This window comes from Nerophis ophidion, linkage group LG29 (assembly GCF_033978795.1).
Source record: "Nerophis ophidion isolate RoL-2023_Sa linkage group LG29, RoL_Noph_v1.0, whole genome shotgun sequence".
NCBI classification, from domain to species: Eukaryota; Metazoa; Chordata; class Actinopteri; order Syngnathiformes; family Syngnathidae; genus Nerophis; species Nerophis ophidion.
Window position 1 is genome coordinate 20,196,598 of NC_084639.1, and position 17,500 is coordinate 20,214,097.

General features: G+C 42.9%; 1 protein-coding gene across 1 annotated transcript in view; it reads right to left on the reverse strand.

Annotated features, from left to right (window-relative positions):
- Positions 1-17,500, reverse strand: part of lman2 (lectin, mannose-binding 2) — a 37,432-nt gene that overhangs the window by 19,918 nt on the left and 14 nt on the right. The window contains exons 1-3 of the mRNA XM_061891597.1: positions 17,276-17,500; positions 4,304-4,422; positions 804-921 (exon numbers count right to left, since the gene is read on the reverse strand). The exon at positions 17,276-17,500 is cut by the window's right edge and continues 14 nt beyond it. Of these exons, the coding sequence (XP_061747581.1) occupies positions 804-921; positions 4,304-4,422; positions 17,276-17,411 (373 nt within the window). The 5' untranslated portion in view covers positions 17,412-17,500. The remainder of the gene's footprint in view (positions 1-803; positions 922-4,303; positions 4,423-17,275) is intronic.

Genomic DNA, 17,500 nt, shown 5'->3' on the forward strand with positions numbered 1-17,500 from the left:
AAACATTTATTCAATTGAAAAACGCTTTGCAAGGAAAAGACTATTTTTCTTCCACTAAAAACATTTTTCCTTAATTAAAAAAACAATTCACAATTTAAAAAAAACTAATTTCTTCAAAAACATGCACCTGGGGAAAGGTTGACTGACAACACTAAACGGGCCCGAGTGTGTGAATGTTGTCTGTATGAAAACCAATATTTTAACTGAAATATGTTTTTTGAGTAAAAAAATAAATTAAAAAAAAGCTATTAGCAAGTAAAAAACAACTATTTTCTTCAGTTAAAAAAATGATTAGCAAGCATAAAAAATGTTCATTAAAAAAACAAGTCAAATCAAACAATTTTCCTAATAAAAAAAAAAACAATTGTACAAAAAATAAAAAAAATACCTTTATTCAATTAAAAAACGCTTTGCAAGGAAAATACTATTTTTCATCAATTAAAAACATTTTTCCTTAATTAAAAAAAACTAATTTCCTACATGTTAACTACTTTTACTGGCTTCTATTTAAATTTTTGACCTTTTGTTCATCTCCTTTTACCTTTTATTAACTTAGTTTCCCTTTTTGTTGCCTTCTTTTGCTTGGAATTGACTTCTACTACCTTCTATTTACCATATTTGACCTTCTTCACGTATTCAACTTGTTATACTTTCTTTAACGCGGTCCAGATTTAATACAAGTTTATAAGTTGCCCTCCAACAATGAGGGGAAGCAACACAGCATAAATCACAGCTGGGTATCAAACATACATTGGAGTCACAACGTTGGCTCTTGGACAAAGTGTGAACGTCGCTGCGCTTACCGGGATGCACTTTGTCTTTCGTGTACCAGAGAGCGATGCCGTCGCCATGGAGATTCTTCTTGCCACCCCCGTGGATTTTGAAGTGGACGTGCATCTCCCAGTCTTTGAGGTAACACGGCTGTGCCGGACAACACAAAGCTTGATAAATGATCTTAACATGCAACACTTGGTAGTGAGACTGGCACAGCACTTTATGCACAAAAACGCATACATTTTCGGGGTACGGGGGTTCCGGTTCGGTGCGGAGGAGTACCGAACGAGTTCCACACCAACATATGAAGTAGCCGCCTATGCAAAAGTCTTAACAAGCTGCTCCGTTCTGCCTCGGTCTGTCCACAGCACCCTGCATTGTCCCTCCCACACAACCATCTGATTGGTTACATACAAAGCCGATCAGCAATGCGTATTCGGAGAGCAGATAATTGCTTAGCATTGAGCAGCGACTCTCCCCAAATATGCTAAACACTTCCAAGTCAAATACTTTCTAAACATCACTGTGAGCCCGTTGACCTTCTAGAAACAAACTGCAGATCAGCTCACTCGCAGTTCTTGTTTTTTGGTGAAGGCTAGTTAGCTTTTAGCGTAACGTTAGCTCATTTTGCGGAGTGTGTGTGCGTGTGTGTTACGGACAGTGTTGCTTGAGGTAAGTTGAAGTAGCAAAAAAAGGATATTATATTAAATGAAGAGTTTCTGTCTGTGATAGTGTATATAATAATGTAAGTGCATCATAAAGCCTACATGAACTCCATGGTGTTCAGGGATGAATCACAGCGTGTGATTCATCCCTAGGTACTTGAATGATTCATCATTCAAGTACCTAGGAGTCTTGTTCACGAGTGGGGGAAGAGTGGATCGTGAGATCGACAGGCGGATCGGTGCGGCGTCTTCAGTAATGCGGACGTTGTATCGATCCGTTGTGGTGAAGAAGGAGCTGAGCCGGAAGGCAAAGCTCTCAATTTACCGGTCGATCTACGTTCCCATCCTCACCTATGGTCATGAGCTTTGGGTCATGACCGAAAGGATAAGATCACGGGTACAAGCGGCCGAAATGAGTTTGGGTCTCTCCCTTAGAGATAGGGTGAGAAGCTCTGCCATCCGGGAGGAACTCAAAGTAAAGCCGCTGCTCCTTCACATCGAGAGGAGCCAGATGAGGTGGTTCGGGCATCTGGTCAGGATGCCACCCGAACGCCTCCCTAGGGAGGTGTTTAGGGCACGTCCAGCTGGCAGGAGGCCACAGGGAAGACCCAGGACACGTTGGGACGACTATGTCTCCCGGCTGGCCTGGGAACGCCTCGGGATCCCCCGGGAAGAGCTAGACGAAGTGGCTGGAGATAGGGAAGTCTGGGCTTCCCTGCTTAGGCTGCTGCCCCCGCGACCCGACCTCGGATAAGCGGAAGATGATGGATGGATGGATGGATGAGTTTCTGTCTGTGATAGTGTATATAATAATGTAAGTGCATCATAAAGCCTACATGAACTCCATGGTGTTCAGGGATGGATCGTCTCTCCTATTGCTATTGTGCTATTTTTTCAGCTATAGTTACATTAATCATTAGTAATGTGGCAGCCTAGTTTGAATGGCAGGGTCCCTGCTATCAAATGTTGATACAAATATAACATTCGCATAATAAAAATCAACGACAGGCTTCCCGAATGCTGTAATAAATTAAAGCATGGTGAGTTGACTCGAAACTGTTTAATGTTGCACTTTTTATATGTAGAAGAAAGGTTTGGTCATTTTATTGAATCAAAGCAACAACTTGAGGCAGTTTAATGTGGATTAACCTGGGTAGAATTATCATAGTGTTCCCAATGTTAAAAGGATAAAGCCATTGTTTACAAATTTGGTTAATAAACAACCAAAAAAATTGATATTTTGTCGTTTTCTTACTGTACCGAAAATGAACCTTTTTTATTTACATTCTATTTAACTTATTTTATCTGTTTTTAGCTTCTATTAACTCATTACACCTTTTATTTGATTTTTTTAACCTTTTATTTACATCATTTTACCTTCTATTTGCCCCTTTTACATTTATTTACCTTCTATTTAACTTATTTTAGATTCTATTTACCTTATTTTACCTCTCATGTGCCTTTTTAGTTGTTATACCTTATATTTACCTTTAACATATTTTACCTTGTTTATCTTTTTTTTTGCTTCTATTACCTCATTTACCTTTTATATTCCTTTTTTAACCTTTTATTTACATTATTTTACCTTCTATTTACCCCTTTTACATTTATTTACCTTCTATTTAACTTATTTTACCTGTTTTTTTTACTTTATTTTACCTCCCATTTGCCTTTTTAGTTGTTACCTTTATTACCTTTAACATATTTTACCTTATTTATCTTTTTTTTGGCTTCTATTACCTCATTTACCTTCTATAATCCTTTTTTAACCTTTTATTTACATTATTTTACGTTCTATTTACCCATTTTACATGTATTTACCTTCTATTTAACTTATTTTAAACCGAGGTACGTACCGAACCGAAATGTTTGTGTACCGTTACACTCCTAATATATATATATATATATATATATATATATATATACACACATATATATACTAGGGATGCACCGAAATGAAAATTTGTGGCCGAAGCCGAATAAAATTTAAACGCTTGGCCGAAGGCGAATACCGAAAAATGAATGCAGTTTTTCCCCCCAAAAATTAATATTGCATAAATAGCCTTGATGTTTTTCAAATAAAGTAATTTTTTATTGAATATTGACATTTTTTTAATATTCCAGTAGTCTTTGCTTTTCAAAAAAAAAAGCACAGTTTTTCATTTATATTAGGCCTTCAAACAAAACATGCATTCCAAAAAAAATTAAATAAAGTGCATTAAAGTGGATAAACCCGCAACAAATGAATGATTGTCCTTCTGGCAAAAGTCTGCTTAGCCACAGTAGCTAGGCTAATAATGTAAACAGAAGGCTCAGGTAAATCTCAATTAAGTGTGTGCTTGTAACCTCATACACTTATACAGGTAGCCTACACAACAGGCTAATAATGTCAACAGAGGCCCCACTTTTTTTGCCATATTCGGCCGAATATATTCGGTTACCGATTCATCGGTGCATCCCTAATATATACATATATATAACACATGTACACACACACGCACAACTTTAAAAACGCCTGACTCCGTGGCAGCTCTCAAAAACATTGAATCAACTTGTCGTTTGACAAATTTGCGACCAATGTTTTAGGTGTTCCAGTTTATTTAATGAATGCCAAAGACATCACACTTCAACATCTCGAACACGCCTCTTTGCTAGGTCAGCAGTGAATGTGAATATACAACATTACCCAGAAGGCTTAGCGCCGTAGACGGGTGCACAGGAAGTAGGTCTGTGCTACAACAGGTGTGTTGTCTGGTCAATACAGACTTGATATATTGTTACACAAGAAACAAACATAAGTTTTGATTAGACACCTGGGCAACGCTCAGAGACTCATTTTAAGGATTGAAATGATGGAGCCTCACCACAGTGTTCCAGATGGATCCCTGCTTGCTCCTCTCATCCGGGGTGAGTCTCACGTAGGAGGAGGTCACCAGGGTGCTTCCAGAGAAGTCCCACTGGCTGGACGCGCTGCTGCCCACACCTGAAAAACCACCAGGTGAGTCAACTGCCACACAAAGTGGTCCTCGGTTGGCTGGACCTGGGTCTGGTTCTTCCTCACGACTGAAAATGTTGATTTTCTTGTAAATGTTGTGTGTTTAAGGACAGATAACACTACAGTTGTGTGTGTAAGGCCACAACCATATGATCACGACCTGGGATTTTGTAAAAATGTGTACAATTTGGTGTTAATTGACAATATTTGGTTAGCAGACTGATGCCCAGCGTTGAATTTTGTTGCTCTGTTCCTTTTTTCTATGGCATAGGGGTCAATATTGTCTCCTTTAGCACCGCCGGTAAATAGCATGTTAGCGTCGATTAGCGTAGCATGTTGGCATCGATTAGCTGGCAGTCACGCCGCGACCAAATATGTCTGATTAGCACATAAGTCAACATCAACAAAACTCACCTTTGTGATTTCGTTGACTTTATGGTTGCAAATGCATCTGAAAGTTATCCATACATCTCTGTGTAATGTCTGTCATCGCCGGTAAAATGTGGAGACACTCCGGCACATTCAATGGGGGTCTGGGGGCAGATTTCTTGCCAGTGGTGCAACTTGAATCCCTCCCTGTTAGTGTTGTTACACCCTCCGACAACACACCGACGAGGCATGATGTCTCCAAGGTTCCAAAAAATAGTCAAAAAAACGGAAAATAGCAGAGCTGAGACCCGGTGTTTGTAAAGTGTTGAAAATGAAAATGGCGGCTGTATTACCTCGGAGACGTCAAAGCTTTAAAGTGCTTGATTTTCGCTATTTGCGATGCGACTATCCATTTCCCTGTGACGTCACACAGTGCTGCCAATGTAAACAAACAACGGCGAATACCACAGCAGGATATAGCGACATTAGCTCGGATTCAGACTCGGATTTCAGCGGCTTAAGCGGTTCAACAGATTACGCATGTATTGAAACGGATGGTTGGAGTATGAAAATATTGAAGAAGAAACTGAAGCTATTGAGTGAATAGCTATTGACGCTATTCATAGCCGTAGCATGGCCGAATAGCTGCGTTAGCATCGCCGGTAAAATGTGCGGACCAAACGATCGGGACTTTCGCATCTCGTGACACTGGAGGAACTTAAATCCTTCGATTGGTAAGTGTTTGTTTCGCATTAAATGTGGGTGGAAGTAAACGTAATATAGTTGCAAATGCATCTGCAGGTTATCCACACATCTCTGTGCCATGTCTGCTTTAGCACCGCCGGTAAATAGCATGTTAGCATCGATTAGCTGGCAGTCACGCCGCGACCAAATATGTCTGATTAGCACATAAGTCAACATCAACAAAACTCACCTTTGTGATTTCGTTGACTTTATGGATGCAAATGCATCTGCAGGGTATCCATACATCTCTGTGCCATGTCTGTCATCGCCGGTAAAATGTGGAGACACTTTGGTACCTTCAATGGGGGTCTGGGGGCAGATTTCTTGCCAGTGGTGCAACTTGAATCCCTCCCTGTTAGTGTTGTTACACCCTCCGACAACACACCGACGAGGCATGATGTCTCCAAAGTTCCAAAAAATAGTCCAAAAAACGGAAAATAACAGAGCTGAGACCCGGTGTTTGTAATGTGTTGAAAATGAAAATGGCGGGTGTGTTACCTCAGAGCGATAAACAGAAAGGCGTTTAATTCGCCAAAATTCACCCATTTAGAGTTCGGAAATCGGTTAAAAAAAAATATACGGTCTTTTTTCTGCACCATCAAGGTATATATTGATGCTTACATAGGTCTGGTGATAATGTTCCCCTTTAAGACTTATAGAAAAGAAAAATTAATTAATCACATTAAAATAATACGTTATTTTTTCGGATGGAAAATTATGTTTGTATAAAACCAATAATAATGTTTGTTTTATTGTTGGAAATAACATTATAAGACCAAATTATTTGGTGACGGGTTCTGTCAAATATGATACAAATTGGGGGCGGTATAGCTCGGTTGGTAGAGTGGCCGTGCCAGCAACTTAAAGGTTGCAGGTTCGATTCCTGCTCCCGCCATTCTAGTCACTGCCGTTGTGTCCTTGGGCAAGACACTTTACCCACCTGCTCCCAGTGCCACCCACACTGCTTTAAATGTAACTTAGATATTGGGTTTCACTATGTAAGGCGCTTTGAGTCACTAGAGAAAAGCGCTATATAAATACAAAAGTGTTTTTGTAAAAAAAAAAAATAAATAATAATTTCTTCAGAAGGACCAATAAAAGCTCCAGTTTCAAATAATCACGACATTCTGTCAATTATTTAGTGGTACAGGCTTTAAAAAAATAATTTTCTTACTTTATTTGCTTGAATTTGTAAGTTAAGATCTACCTGTTTATAATTAGGTTGTATTACTATTTAAGCGATGAAAGTAATCAAGTAAAAAAACAGCCCAAGTGTCAATGTTGCAATATTTCTCGTTACCAATCACCTAATCGCGTTTTTTATTCCACTTTTTACATTTTTTTTTTGTTAAATAGCACTTTAAAAAAAAAAAAGAGCTTTGCCCCTGCCCGAATCAGCTCATTTAAGTCTCACCTTAAAACTCATCTGTATACTCTAGCCTTTAAATAGACCTCCTTTTTAGACCAGTTGATCTGCCGCTTCTTTTCTTTCTCCTATGTCCCCCCCTCCCTTGTCCGATGACCATGGATGAAGTACTGGCTGTCCAGAGTCGAGGCCCAGGATGGACCGCTCGCCTGTGTATGGGTTGGGGACATCTCTACGCCGCTGATCCGCCCTCCGCTTGAGATGGTTTCCTGTGGACGGGGACTCTCGCTGCTGTCTTGGATCCGCTTTGAACTGAACGGAGTAATCGCACACGTCGACGTACTCCTGGACCTCTCCCACGCCCTCCACCTAGATCTTGCCCATCTCCAGGGACACCAAGCTGCCCTGGACTTTGATTTTCTTCCTCCGCTTGAGATGGTTTCCTGTGGACGGGGACTCTCGCTGCTGTCTTGGATCCGCTTTGAACTGAACTCTCACCGCTGTGTTGGAGCCACTATGGATTGAACTTTCACAGCATCATGTTAGACCCGCTCCACATCCATGACTTTCGGTCCCCTAAAGGCGGGGGGGGGGGTTGCCCACATCTGAGGTCCTCTCCAAGGTTTCTCATAGTCAGCATTGTCACTGGCGTCCCACTGGGTGTGAGTTTTCCTTGCCCTTTTGTGGGTCCTTCCGAGGATGTCGTAGTCGTAATGATTTGTGCAGTCCTTTGAGACATTTGTGATTTGGGGCTATATAAATAAACATTGATTGATTGATTGATTGATTGATTGATTTCTACTTTGGCATATTGACAATCATATCTAGGTGAATAATGACAAGTTCTATGATCATTGACACTCAAATAATGGCTACTTTCTGTCTTCAATGCATGCAAGTGCGGGGAAGGTTTTTGTTTGGCATGTTTCACGTGTTTCTGTGCGATTCGCTGGCTGCGAAACAGGTTTTAAAAAGTAACCCAACCTGCTGTAAAACATACTAATGAGCAAAAAGCAGTTTTTCAGTTGAAGTGGAGTGTTTTTTGTTCTGTTTCTTTTTTTAGATTAGGTCCAGGAAGCATTAAGTTGAATGATGCGGACACGTTTGTTACTGGATACTTGCAAATATGCCTTGGAGGCTTTGTGTGTTTAAGTCTGTAACTTGCTACTTGACACACTAACTTCCTAGAGCAGGGGTCAGCAACCTTTTTGAAAGCAAGAGCTACTTCTTGGGTACTGATTAATGCAGGTGTGCCCACACTTTTTCTGCAGGCGAGCTATCTACCTCATTTATATCTATTTATTCATGAAAGAGACATTTTTGTAAACACGTTAAATGTGTTTAATGATAATACAAGCACGTGTAATACATATAGATGTCTATCTTTCACGAAGACAAGAATATAAGTTGGCGTATTACCTGATTCTGATGACTCGCATTGATTGGAATCAGACAGTAATGATGATAACGCCCACATTTTCGAATGGAGGAGGAAAAAAAAGTGGTCCTTTCTGTGCAATACCACATGAAAGTGGTTGGTTTTTGGCATCTAATTCATCCAAGAAAAACATTGGCGGCAAACTCCGTAGCTTGCTTGATTGACATTCACGGCACCCGAGGGTCTTGTGAGATGACGCTGGCTGCTGCCAGTTCGTTATTATGGAAAAATGACAGAGAGGAAGGCGAGAAACACTTTTTATTTCAAGAGACTTTCGCGCCGTCCCTTCCGTCAAAACTCTAAAGGCCGACTGCACATTTCCTATCTTCACAATAAAAGCCCTGCTTCATGCTGCCCGCGCTAACAAAATAAGAGTCTCGGAAAGCTGGCGTGCACAAGTGATGTGCACGCCAGCTTTCCGAGGGATCGCTTGTGCACGCCAGTTTTCCCAGACTCTGTATTTAGTTAGCGCAGGCAGCATAAAGCAGGGCTTTTATTGTGAAGATAGGAAATGTGCAGAGTTTTGACGGAAGGTACGGCGCGAGAGTCTGTTGAAATAAAAAGTGTTTCTCGCCTTCCTCTCGGTCATATTTTCATAATAATGATCTTGCAGCGGCCGGCGTCATCTCACAAGACCCTCCGGTACCGTGAATGTCATTTAAGTGACGTCTTGGTGAAGATTGATGATCACTCGTTTTTAGGTCTATTTTTTTTTTAAAAGCCTGGCTGGAGATCGACTGACACACCCCCCGCGGCACAGTGGTTGAAAAACGCGGCGCAGTGGTTGAAAATCACTGCACTAGTCTGCCGCGGCGCAGTGGTTGAAAAACACTGCACTAGTGTGCCGTGGCACAGTGGTTGAACAACACTCCACTAGTTTGCCGCGGCACAGTGGTTGAGAAACAGTTCACTAGTCTGCCGCCGGCACAGTGGTTGAAAAACGCGGCACAGTGGTTGAAAATCACTGCACTGGTTTGCCACGGCACAGTGGTTGGAAAACACTGCACTAGTTTGCCGCGGCGCGGTGTTTGAAAAACACTCCACTAGTGTGCCGTGGCGCGGTGGTTGAAAAACACTGCACTAGTCTTCCGCGGCACAGTGGTTGAAAAACGCGGCACAGTGGTAGCTCGCGATCGACGTAATGGGCTACCAGTTTGATACACACTTAAATAAATGGCCAGAAATAGCCAATTTGCTCAATTTACCTTTAATTAATAAATCTATATATATATATATATATATAAAAATGGGTATTTCTGTCTGTCATTCCGTCGTACATTTTTTTTTCCTTTTACGGAAGTTTTTTTTTGTAGAGAATAAATTATGAAAAAAAAAACACTTAATTTTTAAAAGAGGAGAAAACACACAAAAAAAATTTAATTAAATTTTGAAACATAGTTTATCTTCAATATCGCCGCTTTAAAATTCAAAATTCAACCTAAAAAAATTAAGATCAAAACTAGCTAATTCGAATCTTTTTGAAAAAAATCCCCCAAAAATAATTTAGTCATATTTTTTTATAAGTTTTCCTGATCAAGATTCATTTTAAAATGTTGATGACATGTTTTAAGTAAGTTAAAATCCAATCTGCACTTTGTTAGAATATATAACAAATTGGACCTAGCTAGATTTCGGGGCCGTTTAGCCCGGTTGGTAGAGTGGCCGTGCCAGCAACTTGAGGGTTGCAGGTTCGATTCCCGCTTCGACCACTGCCATTGTGTCCTTGGGCAAGACACTTTACCCACCTGCTGCCAGTGCCACCCACACTGGTTTAAATGTAACTTAGATATTGGGTTTCACTATGTAAAGCGCTTTGAGTCACTAGAGAAAAAGCGCTATATAAACATAATTCACTTCACTAACAAAGACAAGTCATTATTTCTTTTAGATTTTCCGGAACAAAAATTTTAAAGGAATTCAAAAGACTTTGAAATAAGATTTAAATTTGATTCTACAGATTTTCTAGATTTGTCAGAATATTTCTTTTTTATTTTAACCACTGCCGCTGGACAGTGGTTGAAAAACACTGCACTAGTCTGCCGCGGCGCAGTGGTTGAAAAACACTGCACTAGTGTGCCATGGCACAGTGGTTGAACAACACTCCACTAGTTTGCCGCGGCACAGTGGTTGAAAAATGCCGCACTAGTTTGCCGCGGCACAGTGGTTGAAAAACGCGGCATAGAGGTTGAAAATCACTGCACTAGTCTGCCGCGGCACAGTGGTTGAAAAACACTGCACTAGCTTGCCGCGGCACAGTGGTTGAAAAACACTGCAGTAGTGTGCCGCGGCACAGTGGTTGAAAAACACTGCACTAGTTTGCTGCGGCACAGTGGTTGAAAAACACTGCACTAGTTTGCCGCGGCGCAGTGCTTGAAAACACTGCAATAGTGTGCCGCGGCACAATGGTTGAAAAACACTGGTTGAAAAACACTGCACTAGTGTGCCACGGCACAGTGGTTGAAAAACACTGCACTAGTTTGCCGCGGGACAGTGGTTGAAAAACACTGCACTAGTCTGCCGTGGCACAGTGGTTCAAAAACACTGCAGTAGTTTGCTGCATCACAGTGGTTGATGCGCATTGGTTGAAAAACACTGCACTAGTGTGCCGCGGGACAGTGGTTGAAAAACACTGCACTAGTGTGCTAAGGCGCAGTGGTTGAAAAACACTGCACTAGTTTGCCGCGGCACAGTGGTTGAGAAACACTCCAGTAGTGTGCCGTGGCACAGTGGTTCAAAAACAAAGCACTAGTTTGCTGCGGCACAGTGGTTGAAAAACGTGGCATAGTGGTTGAAAATCACTGCACTAGTTTGCCGCGGCATAGTGGTTGAAAAATGCGGCACAGTGGTTGAAAATCACTGCACTAGTTTGCCGCGGCATAGTGGTTGAAAAATGCGGCACAGTGGTTGAAAAACACTCCACTAGTTTTCCGCGTCACAGTGGTTGAAAAACACTCCACTAGTTTTCCGCGGCACAATGGTTGAAAGACACTGGTTGAAAAACACTGCACTAGTGTGCCGCGGCACAGTGGTTGAAAAATACTGCACTAGTTTGCTGCGGGACAGTGGTTGAAAAACACTGCACTAGTCTGCCGTGGCACAGTGGTTCAAAAACACTGCAGTAGTTTGCTGCATCACAGTGGTTGATGCGCATTGGTTGAATGCCGCGGGACAGTGGTTGAAAAACACTGCACTAGTGTGCTGCGGCGCAGTGGTTGAAAAACACTGCACTAGTGTTCCGTGGCACAGTGGTTGAACAACACTCCACTAGTTTTCCGCGGCACAGTGGTTGAGAAACAGTGCACTAGTCTGCCGCGGCACAGTGGTTGAAAAACGCGGCACAGTGGTTGAAAATCACTGCACTGGTTTGCCACGGCACAGTGGTTGAAAAACACTGCACTAGTTTGCCGTGGCGCAGTGGTTGAAAAACACTGCACTAGTCTTCCGCGGCACAGTGGTTGAAAAACGCGGCACAGTGGTAGCTCGCGATCGACGTAATGGGCTACCAGTTTGATACACACTTAAATAAATGGCCAGAAATAGCCAATTTGCTCAATTTACCTTTAATTAATAAATCTATATATATTAAAAAAATGGGTATTTATGTCTGTCGTTCCGTCGTATATTTTTTTTCCTTTTACGGAAGTTTTTTTTTGTAGAGAATAAATGATGAAAAAAAACCACTTAATTTTTAAAAGAGGAGAAAACACACAAAAAAAAAATTAATTAAATTTTGAAACATAGTTTATCTTCAATATCGACGCTTTAAATTTCAAAATTCAACCTAAAAAAATTAAGATCAAAACTAGCTAATTCGAATCTTTTTGAAAAAAATCCCCCAAAAATAATTTAGTCGTTTTTTTTATAATTTTTCCTGATTAAGATTCATTTTAAAATGTTGATGACATGTTTTAAGTAAGTTAAAATCCAATCTGCACTTTGTTAGAATATATAACAAATTGGACCTAGCTAGATTTTGGGGCGGCATAGCTCGGTTGGTAGAGTGGCCGTGCCAGCAACTTGAGGGTTGCAGGTTCAATTCCCGCTTCTGCCATCCTAGTCACTGCCGTTGTGTCCTTGGGCAAGACACTTTACCCACCTGCTGCCAGTGCCACCCACACTGGTTTAAATGTAACTTAGATATTGGGTTTCACTATGTAAAGCGCTTTGAGTCACTAAAGAAAAAGCGCTATATAAATATAATTCACTTCACTAACAAAGACAAGTCATTATTTCTTTTAGATTTTCCGGAACAAAATTTTTAAAGGAATTCAAAAGACTTTGAAATAAGATTTAAATTTGATTCTACAGATTTTCTAGATTTCTCAGAATATTTTTTTTTTAATTTTAACCACTGCCGCTGGACAGCAGTTGAAAAACACTGCACTAGTCTGCCGCGGCGCAGTGGTTGAAAAACACTGCACTAGTGTGCCATGGCACAGTGGTTGAACAACACTCCACTAGTTTGCCGCGGCACAGTGGTTGAAAAATGCCGCACTAGTTTGCCGCGGCACAGTGGTTGAAAAACGCGGCATAGAGGTTGAAAATCACTGCACTAGTCTGCCGCGGCACAGTGGTTGAAAAACACTGCACTAGCTTGCCGCGGCACAGTGGTTGAAAAACACTGCAGTAGTGTGCCGCGGCACAGTGGTTGAAAAACACTGCACTAGTTTGCTGCGGCACAGTGGTTGAAAAACACTGCACTAGTTTGCCGCGGCGCAGTGCTTGAAAACACTGCAATAGTGTGCCGCGGCACAATGGTTGAAAAACACTGGTTGAAAAACACTGCACTAGTGTGCCACGGCACAGTGGTTGAAAAACACTGCACTAGTTTGCCGCGGGACAGTGGTTGAAAAACACTGCACTAGTCTGCCGTGGCACAGTGGTTCAAAAACACTGCAGTAGTTTGCTGCATCACAGTGGTTGATGCGCATTGGTTGAAAAACACTGCACTAGTGTGCCGCGGGACAGTGGTTGAAAAACACTGCACTAGTGTGCTAAGGCGCAGTGGTTGAAAAACACTGCACTAGTTTGCCGCGGCACAGTGGTTGAGAAACACTCCAGTAGTGTGCCGTGGCACAGTGGTTCAAAAACAAAGCACTAGTTTGCTGCGGCACAGTGGTTGAAAAACGTGGCATAGTGGTTGAAAATCACTGCACTAGTTTGCCGCGGCATAGTGGTTGAAAAATGCGGCACAGTGGTTGAAAATCACTGCACTAGTTTGCCGCGGCATAGTGGTTGAAAAATGCGGCACAGTGGTTGAAAAACACTCCACTAGTTTTCCGCGTCACAGTGGTTGAAAAACACTCCACTAGTTTTCCGCGGCACAATGGTTGAAAAACACTGGTTGAAAGACACTGCACTAGTGTGCCGCGGCACAGTGGTTGAAAAATACTGCACTAGTTTGCTGCGGGACAGTGGTTGAAAAACACTGCACTAGTCTGCCGTGGCACAGTGGTTCAAAAACACTGCAGTAGTTTGCTGCATCACAGTGGTTGATGCGCATTGGTTGAATGCCGCGGGACAGTGGTTGAAAAACACTGCACTAGTGTGCTGCGGCGCAGTGGTTGAAAAACACTGCACTAGTGTGCCGTGGCACAGTGGTTGAACAACACTCCACTAGTTTTCCGCGGCACAGTGGTTGAGAAACAGTGCACTAGTCTGCCGTGGCACAGTGGTTGAAAAACGCGGCACAGTGGTTGAAAATCACTGCACTGGTTTGCCACGGCACAGTGGTTGAAAAACACTGCACTAGTTTGCCGCGGCGCAGTGTTTGAAAACCACACCACTAGTGTGCCGTGGCGCAGTGGTTGAAAAACACTGCACTAGTCTTCCGCGGCACAGTGGTTGAAAAACGCGGCACAGTGGTAGCTCGCGATCGACGTAATGGGCTACCAGTTTGATACACACTTAAATAAATGGCCAGAAATAGCCAATTTGCTCAATTTACCTTTAATTAATAAATCTATATATATTAAAAAAATGGGTATTTCTGTCTGTCATTCCGTCGTACATTTTTTTTTCCTTTTACGGAAGTTTTTTTTTGTAGAGAATAAATGATGAAAAAAAACCACTTAATTTTTAAAAGAGGAGAAAACACACAAAAAAAAAATTAATTAAATTTTGAAACATAGTTTATCTTCAATATCGACGCTTTAAATTTCAAAATTCAACCTAAAAAAATTAAGATCAAAACTAGCTAATTCGAATCTTTTTGAAAAAAATCCCCCAAAAATAATTTAGTCGTTTTTTTTATAATTTTTCCTGATTAAGATTCATTTTAAAATGTTGATGACATGTTTTAAGTAAGTTAAAATCCAATCTGCACTTTGTTAGAATATATAACAAATTGGACCTAGCTAGATTTTGGGGCGGCATAGCTCGGTTGGTAGAGTGGCCGTGCCAGCAACTTGAGGGTTGCAGGTTCAATTCCCGCTTCTGCCATCCTAGTCACTGCCGTTGTGTCCTTGGGCAAGACACTTTACCCACCTGCTGCCAGTGCCACCCACACTGGTTTAAATGTAACTTAGATATTGGGTTTCACTACGTAAAGCGCTTTGAGTCACTAAAGAAAAAGCGCTATATAAATATAATTCACTTCACTAACAAAGACAAGTCATTATTTCTTTTAGATTTTCCGGAACAAAATTTTTAAAGGAATTCAAAAGACTTTGAAATAAGATTTAAATTTGATTCTACAGATTTTCTAGATTTCTCAGAATATTTTTTTTTTAATTTTAACCACTGCCGCTGGACAGCAGTTGAAAAACACTGCACTAGTCTGCCGCGGCGCAGTGGTTGAAAAACACTGCACTAGTGTGCCGCGGCACAGTGGTTGAAAAACGCCGCACTAGTTTGCCGCGGCACAGTGGTTGAAAAACGCGGCATAGAGGTTGAAAATCACTGCACTAGTTTGCCGCGGCACAGTGGTTGAAAAACACTGCACTAGTTTGCCGTGGCACAGTGGTTGAAAAACACTCCACTCGTTTGCCGCGGCACAGTGGTTGAAAAACGCGGCGCAGTGGTTGAAAATCACTGCACTAGTTTGCCGTGGCACAGTGGTTCAAAAACACTGCATTAGTTTGCCGCAGCACAGTGGTTGAAAAACACTGCACTAGTTTGCTGCGGCACAGTGGTTCAAAAACACTGCACTAGTTTTCCGCAGCACTGGGGTTGAAAATCACTGCACTAGTCTTCCGCGGCACAGTGGTTGAAAAACGCGGCACAGTGGTTGAAAATCACTGCACTAGTTTGCTGCGGGACAGTGGTTGAAAAACACTGCAGTAGTCTGCCGTGGCACAGTGGTTGAAAAACACTCCACTAGTTTGCCGCGGCACAGTGGTTGAAAAACGCGGCGCAGTGGTTGAAAAACACTGCACTAGTGTGCTGCGGCGCAGTGGTTGAAAAACACTGCACTAGTGTGCCGCGGCACAGTGGTTGAAAAACACTGCACTAGTCTGCCGCGGCACAGTGGTTGAAAAACACTGCACTAGTCTGCCACGGCACAGTGGTTGAAAAACACTGCACTAGTCTGCCGCGGCACAGTGGTTGAAACACACCGCACTAGTGTGCCGCGGCACAGTGGTTCAAAAACACTGCATTAGTTTGCCGCGGCACAGTGGTTGAAATACACTGCACTAGCTTGCCGCGGCACAGTGGTTGAAAAACACTGCAGTAGTGTGCCGCGGCACAGTGGTTGAAAAACATTGCACTAGTGTGCCGCGGCGCAGTGGTTGAAAAACACTGCACTAGTTTTCCGCGGCGCAATGGCTGAAAAACACTGCACTAGTCTGCCGCGGCACAGTGGTTGAAAAACACTGCAATAGTTTGCCGCGGCGCAGTGGTTGAAAAACACTGCACTAGTCTGCCGCGGCACAGTGGTTGAAACACACCGCACTAGTCTGCCGCGGCACAGTGGTTGAAAAACACTGCACTAGTCTGCCGCGGCGCAGTGGTTGAAAAACACTGCACTAGTGTGCTGCGGCGCAGTGGTTGAAAAACACTGCACTAGTGTGCCGCGGCACAGTGGTTGAAAAACACTGCACTAGTCTGCCGCGGCACAGTGGTTGAAAAACACTGCACTAGTCTGCCACGGCACAGTGGCTGAAAAACACTGCACTAGTTTTCCGCGGCGCAGTGGCTGAAAAACACTGCACTAGTCTGCCGCGGCACAGTGGTTGAAAAACACTGCACTAGTCTGCCGCGGCGCAGTGGTTGAAAAACACTGCACTAGTGTGCTGCGGCGCAGTGGTTGAAAAACACTGCACTAGTGTGCCGCGGCACAGTGGTTGAAAAACACTGCACTAGTCTGCCGCGGCACAGTGGTTGAAAAACACTGCACTAGTCTGCCACGGCACAGTGGTTGAAAAACACTGCACTAGTCTGCCACGGCACAGTGGCTGAAAAACACTGCACTAGTTTTCCGCGGCGCAGTGGCTGAAAAACACTGCACTAGTTTGCCGCGGCACAGTGGTTGAAAAACGCGGCATAGAGGTTGAAAATGACTGCACTAGTGTGCCGCGGCACAGTGGTTGAAAAACACTGCACTAGTTTGCCGCGGCGCAATGGCTGAAAAACACTGCACTAGTCTGCCGCGGCACAGTGGTTGAAAAACACTGCAATAGTTTGCCGCGGCGCAGTGGTTGAAAAACACTGCACTAGTCTGCCGCGGCACAGTGGTTGAAACACACCGCACTAGTCTGCCGCGGCACAGTGGTTGAAAAACACTGCACTAGTTTGCCGCGGCACAGTGGTTGAGAAACACTGCTGTAACGAGTGCAAACTGCCCCCCCCCCCCCCCCCCTCACGCAACCAACGCCATTATTCACACAAAATAGTTGAGCGGGAAACTGAAATGTAAATTTAAAAAAAATACATTTTGTCCAAAAGTTAGCTCGGTGAAAGAAAGCCTAGAAGTGACGTCATACCTTGGTAAGGTTTCATTAGCGAGTTCTCTCTTTTCAGGTGCTCCGCGTTCCCGTCCGTGATGTCGCCGCACGCCAGTCGGCAAAGCAAGACGAGGAGGGAACACAAGGAGACGGAAGACACTTTAAAACTCTCCATTTTCTGTCCAATGTCCGTGAGGAAGTCATCAAAATAAAAAAAAACACTCGGCGTCGCCGTCAACCCAGCGCGTCCGTCTACTAGTAGCT